This window comes from Ochotona princeps, chromosome 11 (genome assembly GCF_030435755.1).
Source record: "Ochotona princeps isolate mOchPri1 chromosome 11, mOchPri1.hap1, whole genome shotgun sequence".
In the NCBI taxonomy this organism is placed as follows: domain Eukaryota; kingdom Metazoa; phylum Chordata; class Mammalia; order Lagomorpha; family Ochotonidae; genus Ochotona; species Ochotona princeps.
Window position 1 is genome coordinate 72,341,397 of NC_080842.1, and position 23,279 is coordinate 72,364,675.

The 23,279-nt window shown below is 63.8% G+C and overlaps 2 protein-coding genes across 2 annotated transcripts in view; one reads left to right on the forward strand and one right to left on the reverse strand.

Annotated features, from left to right (window-relative positions):
* The window catches only part of ACOX3 (acyl-CoA oxidase 3, pristanoyl), a 24,883-nt gene extending 17,498 nt beyond the window's left edge, over positions 1-7,385 (reverse strand). Inside the window, exons 1-4 of the mRNA XM_058670395.1 lie at positions 7,299-7,385; positions 5,310-5,388; positions 3,407-3,811; positions 659-822 (exon numbers count right to left, since the gene is read on the reverse strand). Of these exons, the coding sequence (XP_058526378.1) occupies positions 659-822; positions 3,407-3,811; positions 5,310-5,388; positions 7,299-7,385 (735 nt within the window). The remainder of the gene's footprint in view (positions 1-658; positions 823-3,406; positions 3,812-5,309; positions 5,389-7,298) is intronic.
* TRMT44 (tRNA methyltransferase 44 homolog) lies at positions 7,360-16,621 on the forward strand. The gene is made up of 11 exons (XM_036498285.2): positions 7,360-7,897; positions 8,320-8,434; positions 8,983-9,202; positions 9,591-9,659; positions 10,126-10,233; positions 10,847-10,918; positions 12,233-12,339; positions 13,279-13,462; positions 13,778-14,114; positions 14,977-15,093; positions 16,339-16,621. The coding sequence occupies exons 1-11, from the start codon at positions 7,384-7,386 to the stop codon at positions 16,569-16,571; spliced, it is 2,076 nt and encodes a 691-aa protein (XP_036354178.2). The 5' UTR covers positions 7,360-7,383; the 3' UTR covers positions 16,572-16,621.
* Positions 16,622-23,279: the final 6,658 nt, after the last annotated feature.

Genomic DNA, 23,279 nt, shown 5'->3' on the forward strand with positions numbered 1-23,279 from the left:
CCCAGCCTCATGGGAGACGGAGGCTGGACGTAGCCCAGGCTCGGACAGAGAAAGCTGCCCACGTCACGCACGGCCTGTGGGCCCTGCCCGTCTTGAGAGCTGGCGGGAACTCCCGCCGGCCACACCTGTTCAGTGGAGGGAGGGCTGACGAGGACAAAGCCCGTGGTTGAGATGTATACATTTCACAGTGAGAACCAGAGGCGAACAGGAGGGAATGGAAGGGCTCTGCACAGACACACAAGGACAGAGCCTGCTGGGACATAAGGGGTGGCGTGAGGAGGGGACAGGGGAACAGGAGCTGCCAGCTGACGGACGGGCCGTGGCAGGGACGTGTGAGGCCTGGCCTCAACCCTCGAGGCTCGCAGGGGCTGCTGGGCAGGCAGCAAGCCCCATGTTGACCCCAGTGGATGTCCTGGGTTCAGGGCATTTTGGAGGAAGTCCTGGGAGACAGACAGACAGGCACATGCCCCGTCTGCGTGCAAGGCCCGAGCCCTTTCGCTTGTGCCAGCAGGTGGCTGTGGTCAGGGGCCTGGTGGCCAGCAGCCGCTGCACCCGCTGAGCTGGGGGAGCCTCTTCCATTCACAAGGAATCCCGGGGACCCCCAGAGGGTGGGCTTGGAGGAAAGAGGGGCTGAGCCACCAGGGCCCCCCCGGCTCACCTTGAAGGACAGAATGTCCTCGCCATCCAAGAACAGCGCCAGCTGTCGCCAGTCGAAGGACGCCCGGGCCCGGTACACTTGCAGGGGCCCCGGGGGCAGGTCAGGCAGCAGAGCGTCGACACGGGCTTCTGCCGTGGATGTCATCGCCACTGTGTGCCGCCAACCTGCAGGGAGCACACAGCAGCCCGTCAGGGAGTGCCATTCCCTCCCACCGCCCCCAGGGACAGGGCAGGGTAGGGGGCGGCAAGGAGAGGCAGGGCTGGGCGACTTGTGAGGCGGGCACACCGGTCTCTCCTGGACCCAGGCATGGGTGGCAGGCATAGCAGTTGCCATATGAGCTCAGTGGACAGACACACGGCCAGACGAAGCTGGAGACCTGCCCTCCACAGCCATGGCCTTGCTCCAGGGCACCTTGAACTTGGTGAGTGAGGGGGTCCTCAAGGAACCAAATCCAGCCCGTGCTTCCATACCACTCCCCAAAAACTTGCTGAGACACAAGTAGATGGTCCTGAAAGGCTGTCCCTCCAGCAAGGTCTGCCCCGTGGCCAGGCTCTTCAATGTCCCCATGAAACAATAGAAAGGGGCCAGTGCTGTGGCACAGTGAATTAAGACACTATGGGCACCTGGTTCAAGTCCCGGCTGCTCCACTCCTCATCCAGTTCCCTGTTAATGTCTTGGGAGCCCAGCAGAGGACAGCCCAAGTGTTTGGACCCCAGAACCCATGTGAGAAACCCGGAGGAGCTCCTGGCTCCTGGCTTCAGGCTGGCCCAGCCCTGGTCATTACAGACATTTGGGGAGTGGACCAGCAGGTGGAAGATCTCTTTCTCTGTCTCTCCGTCTCTCTGTCTCTCTCTCTCTCTGCAGCCCTGCCTTTCAAATAAACAATGTTTGGGGGTTGTTTTTTTTTTAAGGCATTGGGAAATAGAGCACAAACTGAGCCTGGGCAGAAGGCAGGCGTGATGGATGTGCAAGGACGAGCACAGGGAACACGCACAGAGCGGGGCCTGCGTCCCACATGGGCGCCGCTTTGAGTCCTGGCTGCTCCATGGCCCATGCAGCTCCCTGCTTGTGGTCTGAGAAAGCAGTAGAAGACAGCCCAAAGCCTTGGGTCCCTGTGCCCACGTGGGAGACCCGGAAGAAGCTCCTGGCTTCAGGTTGGCACAGCTCCAGCTGATATGGAGCCCTCGCACTGAGAGAGACAGTGGGTAGGGAGCTGCCAGGAGCCAAGCAGCAGAAGTGCCTCCCAGCGTGCGGGTCCCAGGTGCCTGCAGGGGCCTGGGGTGTACTGTGAGCGTGGTGCGGGTCCCAGGTGCCTGCAGGGGCCTGGGGTGTACTGTGAGCATGGTGCGGGTCCCAGGTGCCTGCAGGGGCCTGGGGTGTACTGTGAGCGTGGTGCGGAAGGTCGCACAGCCCCTGAGAACACACCAAGGCTGACCTCTGTGCACATCATAGATGGCCGAACTGGGTGACAGGTGAGTGGCTCCTCACTCAGCGCCTTTCAGGAGAGACTGGGTGCTCAGCCTGGGAGCGCCAGCTCCGAGAAGTGGCTGCTCAGTTAGAGCCTGGCTTCCACGTGGGGCTGGGAGGTGGATGCTAGGGCCCAGGGAACGGGCTTCCTGATACTGCACGAAAAACCTGGACGCAGCCCCACCTCCAGCCGGCCTCAGCAGGTGCTGCGGGAGTGAGGGGGTGGGCTCTCCCTGTCTCTCTGCCTCTTAAAAAGAAAACAAAGTAACTGCAAAGACCACCAGCTGATGGGGAGGCAATGGACTGTGCCGGCCCTGTACTTGCAAGTACACACAAAAATCTGGTCTGGGATCACCTCAGACAAAGTTTCTTTGGGGATCTCCCCAATCGAACTGCCGGACTCAGAAACCAAGTCTGCCATGGAGTGCAAGTGCCAGAGCCGAGCCTCCTCAGAGGCTCAGACGGAGCAGTGGAGAGCATGACCAGGCGCACATGGAGGACATGGCAGTCCATCGGAACCTGCAGAGGACGCCTGGCACCACCACAGAGGACAGAACAAGTCAATCAACTCCCCCAGCCAGAGGTTGGCAGTGAAAAACAGGGCAAATGGAGCCTCTGAGGTGGACGCTGTCAGTCGGCGGATTGTGCAGCAACTTCATTGTGCTTGCAGTGGCGAGACTGGCAGCAGTTCAGAACTGTTGAACTATCACAACCACTTGAGCAGGACCCTCGGAGCATGCCCCACATCAGAGACCTGGGGTGGGTGGGAGGCTGGGTGGGGCTTCTCCCTTTATCTCCCCCTTTACCCCAGATACAGGAAAAAACAATGTGGAAACAGCGGTCTTACCCACTTTCCTGTAGCCCTTGAACCTTTCTACCCTAATGAACTATGTAAACATTGTCAAAATAAAGAAAAAAATGAAAAAACAAACCCACAAAGTAAGTGCAAAGGCAACTTGTTACCTTCCTGGATTTCTCTAAAACTCCTTTAACATGCAGTCACACCCTTCCACCCGCTGCCTTCCCCACTCCGTTCCCTTCCTCACTACCGGCCCAGAGGGCCATGGAGCCAGCAGCTCCCGCTCTCCCAAGCCCCAGCTGGACCCCGAATCTGCCCCCTCCGCGGCCAGCCTGTCCTGCACACCCCAGTGCCACGGGCCTCCCCGTGTCCTCCTCAGCCTCCACCGCACCGGACACGGGACCCCAGCGCGCACCTGCCACAGTGGGAGCTCCTCTGAAACTAAAGCCGCTCAACGAGCCGTCGGCTGCACAAGGTCGCACATCTGCCACCCTTGATCCCGGCCAGGCCCCCGGGATCCACGCCAGGAAGAATCCCAGGGCACAAAGTCCCAACTCCTGCCCTCCTGCGCTCTCGGCCACCCGGGCCCAGCAGCTCCCCGGCGCGCCCCGGGCCGTGGCACACGGCCGCCCCCGTCCCGCGCCCCTGCAGCGGGCTCGGCCCCGACCTTCGGATTCGCGCCGGGCGCACAGCAGGTGCTCGGCCGAGGCCCGACCCTGCACGGGCGAGCTCGCAGACCCGGCGAACTTGCAGACCGTCCGCGGCCTCCCGGCCTCCGTCCGCGGGGGGAAGGCCCGTGACGCGCGCCTCCGACGTCATGCACCGGCCCCTCGTCGCCTGGCAACGGCCGGTGGCGTCGCGGCTGCAGCCCCGGCGGCTCCGGGTGTCTGCGGGCAGGGGACACGGCGTGGGCTTTGCTCCGGAAATTCCTACCAGCGCTCCGGCTGCCACAGCGCCCTGGCTGGAGGCCCAGGCCCCTGCCAGGGCCGAGTGGGACCGTGGTGGGCGAGGCCAGGGGAGAGGACCCTGTTCGCCCTGGCGGGAGCCAGCTGTCACTGGTGTGAGCCCGGCCCTGAGCCACCTCCCACCACCCACACCCGCGGCTTCCTGCTTCCTCTCGTGAGGTGCTCACCTGAGGCCGAGCCCATGGGACCACCCTACACAGCTGACCTGACCTGGGCACTTGACGGCAGCAGCCAGAAGGGGCCTGGCACGGGTCTCCCTGTTGCTTGCTGTCCTAGGCCGCCACCTCTGACCAGAAGCCTCCTGGTCTCCAGGCTGGGAACAGCCAGTGATGATAGGGCACCCATTTCGGCCAGTGGCCACCCAGCCCTGACCTCCCTCCGCAGACACTCGCCTTGGTAGTGGGTATTGGTGAAGAATTAGGGAACATAAATGCCTGTGTGTATGTGTGTGGGGGGAATTTATGTATTTGAAAGAGAGGCAGAGGCAGATCTTTCATGGTTCTAGTTCACTCCCCAAGTGTCTGCACAGCCCGGGCTGGCCGGGCCCACTCCAGGAGCCAGGGGTTCCATCCGGGTATCCCTTGTGGACAGCGGTGACCCACAGTCCTGCGTGGGAGGCTGGGCAGAAGCAGAGGACGTGAGACTTGAACCCGGGCACTTGGGTATGGGCCGGTGCTGAGCCAGGCGGTGGCCCACGTGGACTGAGTTTTACGTGGAAGGCAGATTACACATGGTGGCCACCGGCCCGGGAGCCTGGGGGTTGAGCTGATATTTGGATCCAGGAGCAGCTCCAAAAAGCCGACCAAGGGCCAAATGGGAGCCGGTGCTGGTGTGGGGGTGGGCGTGTATGTGGAAGGAACCAGTGTGTGTCGCACAAGCCAGTGAGGTCTGGGCCACCTGGCAGGCAAATGGTGCTCCTCATCACAGCATGGCGAGGGGTGAGGGGGGCTTCCAGCAGGGAGCTGCTGCCATCTCAAGCAAGGTACCATCCTGTACCCATCTGGAACCTTCCACCACTTCCTGTCAAACCACAGACTCACAGCACTGTGAAATGCTTTAAGATTTATTTATTGTCACTTAACAGGCACATTTACAGAGAGATCTGGCAGTGATCACTCGCCAAAGGATCACAATGACAGAGCTTTTTCCTGGTCTCTGATGTGGATGCAGAGTCCCAAGGCTGCTGCTTTTCCAGGCCATTAGCAGAGAGCCGGTTCAGAAATGGAGTAGCGGGGACTTGAACTAGAATCCATAAGGGATACTGGCACTGCAGGCAGAGGGTTAGGCCGCTAAGCCATGGCGCTGACCCCCCGCACGTTCACTGGTCTAGAAACTGGCATAGCGGGGTGTGTGCCCAGCAAGCGGAGCCACAGGGCTTGGGTCTGTGGGCAGAAGGGAGGTGAGCCAGGGACACTCCCACCCCAGTGGAGATAAACAGGAGAGGCGTAACGGAGAGCAGGTGACTCCAGGTACGCTTGCTCCTTCCGGTGGAAGCCGGCCTGTTTGGGCACAAGCTGTGCTCCAAAGGAGAGCTGGCAGCGGCGTGCGTGCCTCCGATCTGTTTACTTTGTCCGGCTGGGTCCGGGGCGGGAGCCTAGTCCAACACGGTGCCTGCACCCTCACCCCGCCCGCCTTGAGGCTTTGGGGTTTATGATCCTCCCAAGCTCCAAAGTCCTGCAGGTGTCTGTGGCCTGTAGGCCAGGCAGAACCGCCAAGCCCACAGTGCAAGGTCATTCAGCTTACACGCGGAGTCGAGCAGTTGGTGGCCTGAGCTGGCTGGCACAGAGCCTGAGTTTGCTTAGCACTTTGTGATGCCATAGAGTGCCATGCGCCCTGGAGTTTGGAAACTAGGGGCTTCAGGGTGGTGCTGCGCCACAGCTGCTAGAGCTGCCGCTTGCAGCACAGGCATCCCAGGGGCCCCCACTGGAGTCCCGGTTGCTCCACTTCCCGCCCAGCTCCCTGCCGCTGTGGCTGGGAAAGCAGCAGAGGCTGGCCCGAGGGCTCAGGCCCTGCGCCCACGTGGGAGACTCAGGAGGGGCCCCGGCATCAGATCGGCCCAACTCCAGCTGTTGCAGCCCTTTGGGGAGTGAACCAGGGGATGGAAGAGCTCTGTCTCTCCTGTCATCCTGCCGTTTCACTAAATAAATAGGATCTTTTAAAAAATCAGTCATAATAATACCCCCATAAAGGCAAAATTACATGGTGACAGCCAGCAGGTGCATGGAGCGGGGCAGCTGCATGGCCCCCTCGGGGTCAGCTGTGTGCACAGAGGGGCAAGCAGGGGCCGCCGGCAGCCTTCAGGCCTGCAGCTCACCTCTCCCCACGCCGCTGACCATGGCCGTGGCCGGGTCCACAGCCTAGAACCCGCCACGCTTGGGCCATCGCCGTCGCAGCCCACACACAGCGGCCAGCCGACTCGTACTGGTACCCAGAGGCGCCTCCAGGCTGTGCCCACGCCACCAGCTCTTCAGGCCATGGGCTCTGGGGAGCCGCACCGACTGTGTAACAGGGAGGCCACGTGTCTGCTGCAGGCGGGAGCTCACAGGGAATGAGGCCTCCCAGCTGTCAGGCGATGCCAGCCTAGGCCACGCCCCTGGCACCTGACGCACACAGTGCAGGCTGGCGGTGACTTTTGCCACCGTGAAAGACGCATTTCCTTTCTGTTGTGATCAACCTAGCGCTCTCTGTGAGGCTTGGGGTTTGCAAAGTTAGGAGTCCCTGGGAAGGGTTTTGGTTTTATTTGTATTTTTAAATAAAAATCACTTCTGTTTAACACAGTTGTCACTGAATCAAGGTAAGAGGGGCCTTGGAGGATCGCTGGTCCCACTCTCTGGAGCCCGTCTGTGTCCTCAGGCCCAGCCAGCTCCTGAACCACAGCTCGGTGCAGTGGCAGGGTGATTGGGTCTGTCTGGGCTCATAGACAGCTCAGAGCACGGCTGAGCTCTGGCCCCAAAATCTGCAACTGTGTTTAGAATGCGGGTCTGCAGGCGAATTCATGTTTAAACCGGTTCCCCGGGGCTAGGGTGGCTCTCCTTAGAAGAGATGTGAGCAGAACACGACTGTCCGTTCACAGGGTTCTAGTTGGCCTGAGGGGGGCTCCTGCTGTCCCCAGGACAAACCCAGCTAGGATGCCGGGAACCTCCCTCAGGGACCTGCACCGGCAGGTCCCCCACCCCGGGCTGTGCTGACCCTGCTCGGCGGGAAGAAAGGACAGCAGGACCAGGGAAGATTTCCACGGCCTGCTTTTGCTTATTTCCTGATTTACGGATACATTACGACACTGGTCAACATCTATTGCTAATTTAGAACCTTTCCATCCGCTTGGCTTACTCCCCCCAGAAAACAAGCAGCCAGGAACCCGCCCAAGCGTGCCACGGGGCCGGCAGGACGCCCGGGCCACCCCGCCTACCCGGCCTCGACCCCCGCGCGCCCCGGCCGGCTCTCCGCCCACCGTGACGCCATCGCGGCGCGCCGCGGCAGACGCCCGGGTGGCCATGGCGCCCGCCGAAGTGGGCCGGGTGGAGGTGGCCGACCCGGGCTCCCGGCTCCCGGGGGGCTTCTGGGAGGCCGCGGCCGTGTGGCTGGAGAGGCCGCAGGTGGTCAACAAGCGGCTGTGCGGCGCGCGTGTGGAGGCTCGGCGCCGCGCCCTGCTGCCGGGCGCCCAGGCCTGCCCAGGCTCGCGGTCAGAGGAGCGGGACGGGGCGGGACGCGAGCCCGGGGAGGAGGCCCAGGGCCGGCCCCTGCGCGCCGGGGACCCCGCGCAGTCCCGCGACGCCGCCGGCCGGGACGCTGACTTGGCGGCTGCCGCGGATCTGGATGCGCTCTGGGAAGAGTTCTCGGCGAGCCTCGCCAGCCGCCAGCCGGACATGCTGGCCTTCCTCGGGCGGCCCGCGGCGGGGGCGCAGCCGGGGGCGCGGCGCGAGCTGGAGGTGATACTCCGAACCGTGATCCCCAAAGCAGGTCCCCATGGCGCGCGCGCGGCCCCGGCGAAAGAGATGGCCGTGCGAGGTGAGGGCGTGCTGGGTGCTGAGTTCCCGAGCATTCGAGAAGCGCAGGTGGAGGGGCGGGCGCAGTTCCCCGCGTGTGAGCCACGAGGAGGCCGTGGGGTTTGGTTGGCTGCTTAGGGCGCTGAAGCGGGGCGATCCATGGGTCCTGGAGCTCAGCACGCTCGTCCTCCGAGGCCTGTCGCCTCGCTCCAGTCCTGTGTGACGGCCTGTTAGCCCTCATGGGCTCTGCCAGCTCCCGACACTGTCAGAACCGGCTCATCCAGCTGTGGCTCCCCGGTGTCCGGCTCTGCCCTGGGCTTTGGGCGCCGCAGGCTTGGCCCTACACTAACAACTCCAAGACCCTCTCTTGGCGAGGCCTCCGCGGGGCAGAGCTGTTGCTGGCGCCCACACCGCCACATTGAGCCGTCTCCTCTTCTCCCGCAGATGTGGCCTGCGGGGCAGTGAGCTTCTTCCCCCTGGAAGAGGACGGCGAGGGCAACCTGCACGTGCGGAGAAGCAGCGTGTACCGACTTGAGCTCAGACAGAGCGGACAGGCCTGGTAAGACGGCGCCCCGTCTGACCCACGCTGCGCCTTCCCTTGCCCCGCAGCCGCGGGCCAGCTGAGGCTCTGGGAAGCAGAGGCCGCAGGTGGTCGTCACGCCCCCTCCCCAGGCTCTGACCCAGGCTGGGGCTCCCGCAGTGGGGGCCTCACGGGGTGGCATGTGCCTCCAGCGACAGTGGAAGTCTCAGCTCTTACCCGTTGTAGGGCGGTTCACATAGTGGCCAGAGGGCAGGGTCCCAGGGCAGCGTACCAGTGACCTCCCCGGTCTTCAGGGCCACCAGGATTCGGGCATAGGGGCTCCTTCCCAGCTGAGCTGCTAACACTGTAGCTGGGTCACGCTTCAGCCCTCCCACTACGCCACCCTGGGGCTTCAAAGCTGTCCGCGTTTGGGGACAGCAGGCCGTAGCAGCGTTTGAGGTGGGTGCATGGCCGTGCGTCCAGGCGTCTGGTGACATTCTGCAATGAGCTGCGGTGGGGTAGGTGAGCGTGTAATGGAGACTCCGAGGGGAAACCACCCGCTCACTCATGTTTCTCTTGCTTTTAAGGTTCATATCTGTTTTAATTTTCTGTCCAGAAAGCTGGCACTCAGATGGAGTGGTCTGTCCCAGACCCAGCTGGCTTGGAGGGACGCTGCTGGCCAGGCTGGCCAGGTGGTCTGTGGCAAGCAAGAAGCGTGCCTTTAAGGACACCCTGTCCCTCATCTGCGTGGCCAAGTACAGCAGGACCCACCAGGCGCTCAGAGAGAAGTACAGAGCCCTGGTGAAGGTGAGGCACACTCCCGCAGTCTTGCTGTGGGTTCGTGTGCGTGACTGGTCGCTCACAGCCATGATGTGACTCAAGGTCCCAAGGCTTTGGCCTGTCCTCTACTGCTCTCCCAGGTCACAGGCGGGACCTAGATGGGAAGTGGGGCAGTCAGAACCCACACAGTGTCCACATGGGGTGCTGGCCCCGGCAGTGGCCTTACCAGCTGTACTACAGGGCCAGCCCCCTCTGCGTCTCCTTGTGTCCCCGTGTGTGCAAGACCAGGGTCAAACCTGTGCTTTCGGTGGTGAACCTGCGTGTTTCCTGGCTCGACTAGCCACGTCTGCCGCTGCACGTGGCGGCTCTTGGAGCCTGGCGGGGTGACTGACACTGGCTCATGACCGCGTTTCAGGTGTGGCCTGAAGTCACCGACCCTGACAAGTTCGTTTACGAGGATGTGGCCATCGCTGCGTACCTGCTGGTAAGGGCCGCTGTGGGGCGCAGAGCCAGGGCAGAGCCGGGCCACAGCCGGCGGGCTTCCGCCCTGGGGGAGCAGGCCGCACCGCGCGTCGGTCTCCGGAAGACGCTCCTCGGTGCAGGCCCTCTGTGATTCTAGATCTTTCCCTCACTAGCTTGCTAGCTGGCTGGGTAACCAGACCAGACCATTTCCAATTACCTGCCAACTTGCAACATCTTGTCGTGTTACCAACCAAACATTTGCAGAGAAAATGTAACGAGCCCACTGCAGCCTTGGTGCTCCTGCACGTGGATGTGGCAGGCTGGGGCACACGGCCCAGCTGCACCGGGGAGCAGCGGCTGACGTGGGCCGGCTCTGCCGCCCCAAGACCCGGACCCTGGGTGTGGGATCTGTGAGGCAGGGGGAGTCATGAGTTGCCGTGGAAGCAGGCGTGCCACCAGCTGGCGTGGCTCTACCTTTGCCCTCCTAGGTCCTCTGGGAAGAGGAGCGAGCTGCCAGGGGCGTGACGGCCAAGCAGTCCTTCGTGGACCTGGGCTGCGGGAACGGCCTGCTGACTCACATCCTGTGCAGCGAAGGGGTGAGGCCGCCTGTGCACGGAGGCCCCAGGCTGTGGAGGCGCTCTCGCAGCGTGGGGCCTGCTGTCGGGGCTTGCTGGGGCTGTGGGGGCACAGACTGGGGTGGGGATGCCCCGGGGAAGCCCAGGATCTGGCTGGGAGAACCGTGACTGCACATGGGCCACCACTTGGCCAGCGTGCTGCCAGCACCCAAGGTGGCAGCGCCCACAGTAACAGCGCCAGCTGAGCAAGACGAGTTTTTGATCACAGTCCCTGCAAGAACTTGTCTGGGGGCTGTTCACGTGTGACAGGCGACCCCAGAGCTGACCTAGAGCCCACGGGCATGTCCTGTGAACCTTTTGCCCAACCTGCAGGCAGCGAGGTTCCCTGGGGCCTTCCTGGGACTGGCAGCTGGACAGGGCTCAGAGCTCCGCTGTGGGGACATGCCAGCCCTCAGGCCACTCTGTCCCCTCCCCTCTAGTTTCCTAGTGCCTCTGGCCGCCCTGCCGGGGCGAGGGCCTGGCTCAGGCGGCTGGGCTGTGCCAACCCGTGCTCCGGGCTACTGGTCATGCTGGAGCCATGGCCCCTGTTTGGTCTCCATGGCGGACGGCACTAATGGGCTCCCCTCTGCTACAGCATCCAGGCCGCGGAGTAGACGTGCGGAGGAGAAAGATCTGGGACCTGTACGGGCCACAGACACGCTTGGAGGTATGGCTGTCCTTTGGTGTGGGTCCGTAGGCCCACGTTCCTGAACACTCTGTACTGTGGAGGGGACAGGGTGTCCAGGGTGCCCCAAGGAGAGGCGCTGCTGTGCCCCTGGAGGGGAGGCCGCGCGCTGCTGGCCACGTGGGCCTTGGGAACCTCGTGGGACTTCCTCCTGCCCAGCCCTTGGGGGGCTGTGCAGGGCCGGGGGCGGGTCTCTCCAGGGCCAGGGATCTGCAGCGGCTTGGGACCTCGTCCACGGCATAGAATCCCAGGTGGCTGGACAGGGCCGGCAGCCAAGCGGGCCGGAGAGGCTGTGCAGGGTCGAGGGGCACATGGACAGGCTGGCTTTGTGCAGGAATTCTGAAATCCACTTGTGGTTTTGGTTTTGTTATAAGATGTGTTCATTTTTATTGGAAAGTCAGAGTTACAGAGAAGGGAGAAAGGTTTCTACCTGCTGGTTCACTCCCGAGAGAGCTGCAAGCTGGCTTGGGTGTGCCGGGGCCTAAAGCTTGTCTGGGCTCACACGTGGGATGAGTTCACAGGCCCTTGGGGGCTCACAGGCAGCATGGCTCCACCTCTGGGTGATTTGAAAGGCAGTTAGACAGAGAGAGCTTCCTCCTGCTGATTGGCTCCCCAGAATGGCCGCAGCAGCCAGGGGCTCCGTGTGGGTCTTCTGGAACGCGTGCAGGGGCCTAGGCCACCTTCCCAGCTGTGTTAGCTGGGAGCTGGATCGGGAGCAGAGCAGCTGGGACTCGGGCAGGCGCTCTGATGCGGCGGCCAAGCGCAGCGAGCTGCCTACGGCGCAGTGCAGCCCCTGTGTTTCCTGCACGCGCATCTCCCAGAGGGGTTCTCTCTCTTCCTCTCCCACCTCTCTCTCTCTCTCTCTCTCTCTCCCTCCCTCAACCCTCGCTCCTTTTAACGGCCTGTCTGCTGAGTCCATTGACGAACTGCTACTGACGAGAGAGGCTACTGTGCCGTCCGAGTCTGTAATGTGGGAAGCCCGCTGCCCAGCCTGCCTCGCTCTGGGAGCTGTGCAGACGGCAGGTCACCCTAGGGACTACGGTGCCCACGTGCAGACCGACAGGCCGCTGAGCCCGCCTCGGATCCCCTGAAGGCCTGGTGGCTTTTCCCGTGGCTGTGGCTCCCCCTCGTGTCAGCCGAGCGTCCACGCTGCTTGTCAGAGAGCCCTGTCTCTCCGACCGTGACCCTGGAGGTGCCCGTGCCATTCAGCGAGGACAGGGTGGCTTGGCCACCTCAGTTCCGGTTACCTGGGCCACAGCGGCTCTGCATCAGGCACATGCTATGTCACTCTGGTAGGAAGAGGCCATCTCCCCAAGTGACAAGACCCTGTTCCCTGGCGTGGATTGGCTCATTGGTAACCACTCGGACGAACTCACGCCCTGGATCCCCGTCATTGCGGCCAGGTAGGTGGGCGCCACCCGCCGGGTGGGGCTGTCAGGCTCTTGGGGCAGGGCCAGCTCAAGTCGGTTTTTACAGATGTATTTGTTTACTTGAGGGTGAAGTGACAGAAAGAGAAGATAGTCTTTATTCACTGGTTTATTCCCCAGAAGGCCGCCCTGGCCAGGGCCGGGCCCAGCTGAAGTCAGCCCCTGGGAGCTTCATCTGGCTCTCCCATGTGGCTGCAGGGGCCCAGGCGCGTGGGCCATCTTAAGCTACTTTTCCCGGCGCATTAGCAGAGAGCTGGATCACAGTTAGACACCCGGGACTTGAACCAGTGCCCCATATGAGGTGCTGGCACGACAGGTGGTGGCTTTGCACACTGTGCCACCACGCTGGCCCCTTAGTAGCTCGAGGTCACTGCACTACCAGCCTTGGGGTCGACATGAATTCCACCTGCTCTGCTTCTCCTGAACCTTGTAGACCGTGACTCTTGGTGAGTGATGTCATGGTGCCGTGACACCAGCCTTGGCGTCCGTGGCCTCTGCAGTGTGCACGCACCATGTGCGGAGGTGCCTTTGGAGCAGTTTGTCTGGAGGTGCTGCCGTGGGGGAACAGGGCTCCCTTCTGCAGGCCATGCAGTCAAGCTGCTGGCAGGCAAGCCAAGCCCCTGGGGCAGGGTGTGCCTGGGACGTGCCCAGGGCTCTGTCCCAGCTTGGCCCGGGGACGAAGGCTCACAGGCTGAATTCTCTGAGAGTCTCTGGTGACAGACTGGAGAGAAACAGATTTCCTGCTCCAACCCAGTTGGGGGGGGCTGCAGCTGTGAAAGAGCCAGTGCTGCCAGCTGGACATGGTGCCCACCCCAGTCCACTCTCCCTCCCACTGCAAATTCCCGGCCAGCTGGGCATGGTGCCCGTGAGGCTGTCCGAGTGGCACACCTGCCTGCTGTGTCCCTCCCACCACAGGTCCTCCTATGACTGCCGCTTCTTCGTGTTGCCCTGCTGCTTCTTTGACTTTGCCGGCAAGTACCGCCGCCAGCACAGCCAGAAGACACAGTACCGCGAGTACTTGGATTTCGTCCAGGAAGTGGGGCAGACCTGCGGCTTCCACCTGCAGGAAGACTGCCTGCGGATCCCTTCAACCAAGCGGGTATGCGGGCGTGGGCTGCTGCACAGTGGGTCCCGGAGCACCCTGGCGGCTCCCGAGCCTGTGTTCTCCAGGGCTGGCCGGTTGGGGTGCGTTGGACGCCCAGTGCTGTGCAGGCGTGGGTGTGAGCCAGGCCAGGGCAGCAGTGGTGGGGTCCCTTTAGTGGCTCTGGATGGGTGGTTTTCCACGTGGAGCTCACAGCATTGTTGATTAGAATTGGGGCGTTTCATGCTGTGTGTCTGAAAGCTTCCTGTCTCCTGCCCGGGGTCAGGCGCATGCGGGCTGTCGCCCACGGCACCTGTGCTTCCCGCCTCGCAGGTCTGTCTCCTGGGGAAGTCCAGGACTTACCCGCCCACCGCCGAGGCCGCCGTGGACGAGCGTAGGGCCCAGTACATCCGCAGCAGGCGGGGCTGCCCTCCGAGCCCGCCTGCCCTGGAGCCGCCGCCTCCCCCATCTCATGCCCCCGAGGCCTCAGACCCCTGGCTACCTGGATTTAGGCCCCGGGAGAAAGCTGAGCCCACCAGGAACTGCACCTCCCTGCCCCGTGACTTCGTGGACCGGGTGGTGCTACAGGTGGCCAGTCTGCTGTTGCGGGGAAGACCACTCAAGCCAGGAGGTGCCTCGAGTGGGAATATGCAGGCCTGGGACACAGGAGGTAGGTGCCCTTCCTGTGCTGGCCGTGGCCTTCAGCACAGACCATGCTGGAACTCTTGGGCGTTCAGACAGTCCTAGGGGGAGTCGAGGCTGAGAGGGGGTGCAGGCCCGGAGCGGTCTCCATGAGGCGATCCGGCTCAGAGGCTGGGAGTGACACCCCAGGTGGCCAGGTGGGCAAGGGTCTCGCGCCCTGGAGATTCTTGGTTTCATGCTTTGCTTTGAAATTCCTTTTTTTGCTTTGAGATTCCCAGAGCGCACACATTCCCGCGGTCCGGCCCAAACAGGGTTGCCAGACCAACCGCCAGAGGGCGCCTGGGGACTGTGTGGGTGGCAGCCAGCCCAGGCTTGCTTCTGGGAGGACGGGAGCCCGCCCTGGCGGGGCCCTTTGCCTGCCCAGATGTGGCTGCCCCACTCGGCCCGTCCTCTACGATGACAGGTGATAGAGTCCTGCTTGCAACGACTCCTCAAGGGGCTTAGCTTGGGGGCAGGAGTACAGCCAAAGCCAAGGGAGCCAGAACCCTAGGGCCCCGGGGCCGTGTCGAGCCCTGGCTTGTGCCCACTGCTGGTGCAACTGGGAGGACCCAGGGCCGGTGGGAGCTGGTCTCAGCCCCCGGTTCATCTGCCGTTCTTGGGATGAGCCCATCTCATTGGTGGTAGGTCAGGATGTTTTGAAATGCATGTGGATCCTCAAAGTGGGAATTATAATGCTGGAGGCTCCCTCCATGACCCCGTTAGAGCTGTGCCACTGTGGGCCCTGGTCCCCGGAGCTGAGGTCAGGCCCAGCAGCTTGCACCGGGCCAGCGGGGCACCGGGCCAGCAGGGCGCTGACACAGTTCCTATTGGGGGCACCCCTGCTTCTGCAGAGAGCCGCTCCTTGGCCGAGGTGGCCCGCGTGCTGGACAGTGAGACGCTGCGGCGGCTGAAGCGGGAGTGTGGGGGACTGCAGACGCTGCTGCGTAACAGCCACCAGGTGTTCCAGGGTAAGTCTGGAACGGGGTGCGGAGCCCCTCGGGAGACCAGAGCCACGACTTTCCAAGCAGCTGCCCGGGGCCACTCCCTCCTGCCCTGGTGTGCCCACCCTGCTCCCCTGCAGAGAAAGGTGCCCCGGAAGCCCCTCCCTGCTGTGCTGCCACTCCATGGTCCGCAGCCCACCCCACCCTAGTCTGAGGCTGGGGTCTCCCTGGCACCCCCCTGTGTCCTCACCTCCTGCACACGGTCACCCCACACATGGCCTCAGCCTCCTGAGGCCACACTGCTGCTGGTGCTTGGTGATGTCCCTGCACGAAGGACAGAGGCTGGGCAGCGGGGCACACTTGCCTGGACCCCTGCCTGGCCCGGGCAGTGGGGCGCATTTTTCCACGCCCCTCGCTGGCCTGGAGAAACACCAGGAGCCGGCAGCTGCCTGTTGGTCCTACCCCAGCAGCAGGGGTGCGGGCCCCAGGACAGGGGTGGGTCTCCCCAGGCCTTCCTGGGCTGCAGCCATGTGAGGAGGCCTCCACTGGCACTGGCTAGGGGCTGCCTGGGTGGCCTGGGTCTGCCCTCACAGCTGTGGATGTCTCCCTTTGGAGGTCTTGCCCCAGGCCTCCCTCTGGGGGCTTTCTGGAACTCTCAGCCTGGGCTGATATCAGGAGGACATCCTGGAAGGGGAGGATGTGGCCAGGAGGCCTGGGTGCGTGTGCCCCACCTGGTGCTCCCAGGACTGCCGTGACGGCCAAGGGCATGGCCTGGGTGGCCCGCTGGGAAGCTGGCCGGGGCACGGCCACCATCTCTGGGATAGAGCCACCGCAAGACCCAGGGCGTGGAGCTAGCTTTGCACTGGCAGTGCGGGGCCACCTCTGCCGCTCCAGGAATGCCTGGCCCTGCAGACCGCTCCCACAGCTGCCCAGGGAGGGCCTGCGGGGCTGGGGGCTGTGTAGGCATACTGCTGTCACCGGGTTTCCGGCTGCCTCTGCCCACCCGTACATCCCAAGGGAGCCTGTGAGAGCCCCATCTGTGAGGCTGCAGCCCCATCCAATTGGGGCGCACACCGGGCGGCCCGTGTCACTGAGCTGCAGCCCCGCAGCCCGTGTGGGAGCATTGGCTTGAGTGCCAGTTGCTCTGTGTCCAGTCCGACTCCCTGCTGAGCTGCCTGGAGGGCCCCAGGACCTGCCAGGCCTCCCGCCCGTTCCCTGCATTGGGGGCTGGGGTGCCCGTCACGGCGACGGTATCATCTCTCCCACCCGCAGTTCTCCACGGGAGGGTGCGCATTCGCGACTGGCGGGAAGAGGGGCCGCCGGAGGGCTTGCGGTCAGGCGCCAGGCGGAGACAGGCCTCGGAGGCCCGCAAGACCCGCACCTGCTGGTTCTTCTCTCACCACCCCGACGGCTGCGTCCTGCCTGCGCACCGCTGCCCGTTTGCCCATGGGCCGGAGGAGCTGCGGCCGCCCCTGACCCCCAGGAGGAAACAGCAGATTCCATGAGCCACATACTCTGTAATTTACAGCCTGGCCAGAGGCTGAGCCGAGGGCAGGGCTCCTGCCCGCCAGGTCCTCCTCCTGGCTCTTGGCAGCTGAGGCCACAGTCGCACCCAGCCCTCGTTGCTGTGCCAAGAGGCAGCTGCCCCAGACATTCCTGCGGCATCCCTGCTTCTCCCCTGCAGGGCCCCGGGGGGACTCCTCAGGGCCCGGGCACCCCTGCAGACATGGCCCTGATGGTTCCTGCCCCTGGCCACCTCCCTCAGCAGGGTCACGGGCAAGGAGCCCTCTGCCCCAGCCGAGGGCCGAGTGTGTGCCTGTCCAGCACAGCCTCCTCCAGGAGCGCCAGGACAGTGGCCACAGCTCCCACATCTGCTCTGGATACTCGTGGGCTCCAGAGCTGTGGCGCTGGGTGGGCAGGGGGCTCAGCCTGAGAGCTGAGCTCAGCACCCCTCCCCAGCCAGCGCCACCATATACTTCACCAGGGCCCTATGGTGGCCACCAAGATACCCCGTAAGGGCTTCGGTGTTCACCTCTGAAGGATTGGGATGGAGCGGGTGGCATGCCAGCATGGCGCTGGCTGGGAGTGCCCAGCCATGTCCTGTCACAGGCAGGAGGACAGCTGCCCTAAGCCCTGGGGCTGGGCTGACAGGGTGTGTCAGCAGTATCCATGGCAGTGGGAATGGCGGGCCAGGCAGAAGGTGCTGGTGGCAGACCATGGAGGTGACAGGGCCGACTGCTGGGCTGGAGCAATGGCCCTGGCAGGGCCGTGGGGAGGGCCGTGGCGTGGCTGCCTGCACATGGACGCTTGGGGTGTGGGTCCGGCGGCTGTGAGCTGCCATGGCCAGAGTGACTGTGTAGGCTCCTTACCAACTCAGAGCTCTGCCCTCGGACATCCGTAGCTAGCTGCTGTGTGCCCTGGCACTGGGCCGGGCTGTCTGCATGCCCCTGAGGATCTGTCGGGCACCAAGGGTCAGCGTCCACGGGGGAGTGGTTCCCAGGCCAGCTCTGTGGAGTCTGCCGCAGCCCTGGCCTGAGCTGTGGCATGCTGAGGCCCAGCTGGAGCGGCCACAAGGAGTGGGAATTCTCCAGTCATAGGCGACTATATGTGTGTGTGTGTGTGTGTGTGTAAGCAAAAATAATAAAAGCTAGCGTGTTTACAGAGCACGGTCAGCCTGCTCGTCTTTGCATGCACAGCGAGGAAAGGACTGTGCTGCTTTAGAAAACCCGAGACCACAGCCGCAGCTCACTGTCGCTCGGGGCCACCCTCGTGTCCGCCACAGGGGCTCACGGACCTCCCGTGCCAACAGGCTTTGGCGCCCGTGCCCAGACGTCCCGCGTTCCCAGGCGTGTGCTGCACAGGAAGCAGGCTGTCCGCAGTGCCGGCATCCTCTGTGGGCGCTGGTTCGAGTCCTGGCTTTTCTGGCCAGTGTGCCTGGGAGATGGTGGAAGGTGGCCACCCAGGAGGGGGACCGGGATGGGACTTCTGGCTTCTGCCTGCCCCAGTCTGGGCGACTGGTGAGTGAGGCTGTTGGTAAAAGATCTTCTGCTTTTCAGATAAACAAATCTTTGGAAAAAAACTGGGTGTTTGAGAAACATCTGAATTCTTTTAGGGCTGTTCCCTTAGTCATGAAAAATGGTAGCAGCGACACAGAAACTCCAACTCCTCCTTGGGGAGGTGGGCTGAGTCCCCAGCGGTGGTGTACCCCAAAGAGAGACCCTGGCAGAGACCCAGAACAAGGGGGGCTGGAAGGGGACAGCCTGCAGGCAGGACAGGGACATGGAGGCAGGTGCCCTGGGGAAGCAGGGGGCAGCAGACTGCCAGTGCCTCCCAGGAAAATCGTGGGGTGGTGAGCAGGGCCAGGGGGCGGCCCACAGCACCCCGCGGGGGTGTCCTGGCCAGCTTGATGAGACCAACCCAGGGGTCCTCGGCCTGACCCTTTCTCCCTGCCTGGCAGGAACCAGCCTGGGGCTTCAGGGCAAGTGCACGCAGCCCCACGGGGTCCTCGCCCCCTCACAGACTGGCCCCCCTGGCCCCTGGCCCCCTCACAGACTGGCCCCCCTCGCCCCTGGCCCCCTCACAGACTGGCCCCTGTCTCCTGTGCTGCATTCTCAGAGCTCTCTGGATTTGGTAAAACCATGTGCTGGGATCCCATATGGGCACCAGTTCGTGTCCCAGTGGCCCTCAGGTCGGGCTGTGGGTTTGGGTTTCTGGCTGCTGGCTTTGGCCCCGCTTCCCCACCGCTGTGGGAGGGTGACGGGGCAGCTGGCAGGTGGCGGTCTGTCCATCGCCAGTGCTTTCCAAGGAATTTCCCAGGGTCCTTGTGCAGCCACCTCGTGGATTTCAAAGTATGTCATTTCAAGAAAATTTTCACATGGAACAGACCAGTTTAGCAATAAACCCAAACATATGTATTCCATAAACCCTTTCTTTCTATGAAATGTAGGCGCAAGAGTCCGTGCATGTACTGCTTTCAGCAGACAGTGTTGACCTGTTTCCATCCGCAGGTTTAAGCATTGCCTGGTTCACTGTGACATTAGGGCTTTAGCTTGGGGAAGAAGTTTGTCCTGCTTCATTCACCTGAGTGTCTTACAGTCAGACCTAATCTGCTCTGCCACCAGCTCCAATGACGTCCTCATCCTGTAAGCCCCTACTCTGAGCCACACTGGAGCCGGGGCTGCTGGCACGAATCTCCACCGGACCACCGCCACCCGTGGGGTGGACCACCGCCAGCCGTGGGGTGGACCACCGCCATGTTCACGACCTTGGGTGGCCTGGCTGGCAGCCCAGGCTGGGGTCGCAGGCTGTTCCCTAAGGCATGCGTTCAGGTCCCGCTCAGTAACCCGAGATGGACTTGGGTCCTGAGAACTGAAAAGCAGCGGCCCACCGTGCCCCCCCCCATCCCGCCCCCCTCGGCCTCTCTCCTGCTGGGAGCTAACTTTCTTAAGTGTTTGTTTATAGTTCAGGGAACAGACCTCCCGGTGACCCTTTTCTGGGTCTGTCTGCCTGGCTGCTGGCCTGAGGGGTGCACTTGACACGTGGGGGTGGGGAGTGGCTCCAGACGTGGCTCCAGGCGCGGTCCACGCAGGTTTTCTGCACCGTTCCGGTCCTGCGTGGCCAAGCAGACATCTGCTGTGGAGGACAGAGGGCTTCTTCTGTTGCCATTCTGAGCCCAGAGTGTCCCCAGGGCCTGGGTGGTCAGCACAGCTGCCTGGGCACATCTTTCCAAGGTCGCCGGAAGCCCAGCACGCTGAAAGTCGCATTCCTCAGGGGGTGGCCGAGTCACGCCGGCTCTCCTGGCAGTTGCGTGGCTGTGGCCGCTGCCCATGGCTTCCTCCACCCCAGTCCGTGGTGCGAGAAAAGGCCCAGATGGCTCTGCCTTGCGTCTGTCTCCTGGGGTTTCTGTTCGGTCACAAACAGCGGAGGACAGAAGGCAAGGCCCCGCCACGTGGCCCCAAGGTGGCGGCTTCGAGCTGTAGATCTGGGTTCCATCACCTACCAAGACAGCCTCCCAGGAATCAGGAGACCCCGCGAGGCCTGTCAGGGCTTCCCAGGGCCCTAGCCCGGACGGTGCCCTGGGGCCTTTAGGCGGCTCTGTCTGGAGCGTGGTACTCAAGGGGCCACAGCCCGTCTTCTATCCCCTCCCTGCTCCCAGGCGTCTTCTGCCCCAGGTGAGCTTCAGAATTGGGGAGGAAAGAGAAGAAGCAGAGAACTCCCCCTGCACCCCGGAACATCAACATGGCTCTCAGTGGGACCCCTCAAGGGAGCCATGGACACTGCACAGGTCGACCTTGGCTTTGTGGTGACCACATCCAAGTCATGTTTCCCTGACGGACAAGTCCCATCCATCTCCCAGGCTGGGCTGCCGTGTGAGAGTGGTGTGCACTGGGATCCCCAGCAACTACCCAGTCCTGGGCAGGAAGGGGTGGGCCGGGACCCCCGTGAGGATTTGGGAGACAACAGAGGCCAGCGTGCAGGGCGGGCAGGTCCTGTTGAGGAGTGTCTGGGCTGTGTCACCAGCCACCCTGGGAGGTGCAGGCCAGGAGCCTCAGGGCTGTCCCTCAGCACCTGGCGTCCACACGGTGGCGCTCAAGACACAGATGGCAGGTGCAATATGCAGGCTCAGCTTCTGTGATGGTCTCTGTTGGGCTCCCACCTGGGCGGGGGCACCCGTGGGGGCCCCTCAGGCCTGTTGGGGCCCTGCCTGGGTGGGGTGGCCCATGGGCAGGCACAGCCGCGGGGACCCCTCAGGCCCCATGGGCAGGCACGGCCATGTGGGCCCCTTCAGGCCCCGTGGGGGCCCTGCCTGGGTGGGGTGGCCCATGGGCAGGCACGACCGCGGGGGGCCCCTCAGGCCCGTGGGGGCCCTGCCTGGGTGGGGTGGCCCATGGGCAGGCACGACCGCCGGGGGCCCCTTCAGGCCCCGTGGGGGCCCTGCCTGGGTGGGGTGGCCCATGGGCAGGCACAGCCGCGGGGACCCCTCAGGCCCCATGGGCAGGCACAGCCATGTGGGCCCCTTCAGGCCCCGTGGGGGCCCTGCCTGGGTGGGGTGGCCCGTGGGCAGGCACGCCGCGGGGGCCCTGCCTGGGTGGGGTGGCCCGTGGGCAGGCACGACCGCGGGGGCCCCTCAGGCCTTCGTCTGCAGTGCAGTTTTGTTCCCCCAATCTGGGACTTGAGACAGAGCTGGTTTGCAGCCAGGGTCTTCGGAGACATCGAGGGCCCTCAGCTGAGGAAGGGGTCCTTACCTGTGGACAGGGAGACCACGGCGACACTGGGGGTGCAGCGAGAGCTTGGGGTCCTGCAGGCAGCAGAGGCAGGGAGGGAGAGGGGAGGGAGACCTCCAGGCGGGGGCCCCCTGGCCTGCAGTGAGGCGCTTCATGACTCCCGGGCAGAGTAGGGGCCACAGCAGCCTGGTTCCACATGTGGCCTCTCTGACGGGTGGCCTCTAGGGAGGGCTGGGATCCGTGTCAGCCCACAGCCTGCAGCTCGATGCCCCTGTCCCCCTCCTCAGGGCATTTGCAGGGCTCGGGGGTGGTACCCCCATGGCTGCTGTGTCCCTGGAGAAGTCACAGCCGCCAGCAGGCTGGTGCCAGCCGTGAACATGTGAAGGGTACAGGAGGCCACCCTCCCTTGGCTGCCCAAGGCGTCTGCACCGCCGCCTCTTCTCGCATGGATGGGGACCTCAGGGAGGCAGGGGCTCTTGCCCAAGGCCACACAGCAGCCTGCAGCCCCAGAGCCTGGCCAGCCCCCTCTCTCCCCAGCACCCACCATGTCCAGGGGCTGCCCGGGACTTGGCTGGTGGAAGGGGTTCTGTGGCAGAGCTGGAGCAGGGGGGAGCCCCGCCAAGCCTTCAGCCACCCAGAAAGGCTGTTGAGAGGAAGCTCTGTCCCTTGAATGGCACCTTCCCTCGTCTCAGCTACATACACACACACAGAGCGAAACAAAACCAAACCTCAGCCAGCAGCCCACGCGCCCGGTGCTGACAGCCAGGCCTGAGCCGGCAGTGTGGCTGGGGCCGAGTTCACCTGATTTAACCTCCACTCCAGGCTCCACTGGGGATGCGTCCCCTCTGTCCGCCCAGGGCCGTCCTGCCAAGTGCTGCGTGTGCACCCGCTGGGGCCGTGGGGAGGAGGCTGCTGGCCAGGCACGTGCTCCCGGGACCCACCCCGCATCTTTGGCTGGAAGACTGCAGCTCACTCCCAAGCTGCGCGGTCAGCTGGGGCCAGAGGGGCCAAGGATGCCGCCTGACAGACCCGAAGCCTGGAATGGCTCCAACTTCACCACCCAGGCTGGACCCACAGGGCCTGCCCAGCTCAGACCCACAGGGCCTGCCCAGCCCAGACTGGAGCCACCTCCAGCCGCCAGCAGGCATTTGCCCATGGGAGGGGGGTCCAGGGAAGCTGGCCGCAGGGAGAGTGTGTCCTTGTCCCAGCGATTCTCATCCTCTTATTCCCGTCTCGGGACAGGGCAGGGTGGGGAGCAGAGCCAGCGGGGGTTCTGCAGTGGGATTTTGGTGCCCAGGTGGGCCACTTCGAGGCCGGGCACCTCCCTGTGTGCCAGCTGTCATCGGGCCTGTGCTGTGATGGGGAGGGAAGCAGGGGCTCCTGCCAGGACAAACCAAGGTCCAGGGAGACCAATGGGCATGAGGGGCGTGGCTACCCTTGCTGAGAGGCGGCCACTGTGGGTCCCTCTGGGAGCTGGAGCCACTGAGGGAAGTGGGAGGGTGGGGGCGCCCGGAGAGTGGGGAGGGTCCTGCTGTGTCCCCAGTGGTCCCTGTAAACTCCTGAGCTCCTGGTCAGTCACGGGGCTGGACCCTGGGTTCTCAGGGTAGCTCCTGCAGGCTTTTGAGGAGTGCTTCCCCATTCCTGTGCCCCACATCCTCGGAGCCTCCGGAGCCTCATCCTGATGGGCTGACCCCTGCCCACTCTGCCACAGGCGTGCCCTTCCAGTAGCTGAGGGCCACCTAAGCATACAGGGCTCCTCCTGGGCTCCGGTGTGTCTGTGGGGGTCTGGGCACCGTGACTCTGCTGCCCCCTGCTGGGGACCTGGGAGGTGGGAGGCAGGATGAATTCAGAGGAGAGAAGCCCAGTGGCCCACGGCTGGGGCCCTGGACGAGAGGTCCTACAAGGGAGCCCCTCCCACCACCACCTCCCACTACCCACCACCACCACCCACCACCCACCACCCACCACCACTTCCCACTACCCACCACC

Bases quoted from the DNA above. Each gene is read 5' to 3' on its own strand.
- TRMT44 (XM_036498285.2), top strand. From the start codon at position 7,384: ATGGCGCCCGCCGAAGTGGGCCGGGTGGAGGTGGCCGACCCGGGCTCC. The intron at 14,115-14,976 runs GTAGGTGCCCTT...CTGCTTCTGCAG, and splicing joins GCAGGCCTGGGACACAGGAG to AGAGCCGCTCCTTGGCCGAG. The intron at 15,094-16,338 runs GTAAGTCTGGAA...TCCCACCCGCAG, and splicing joins CAGCCACCAGGTGTTCCAGG to TTCTCCACGGGAGGGTGCGC.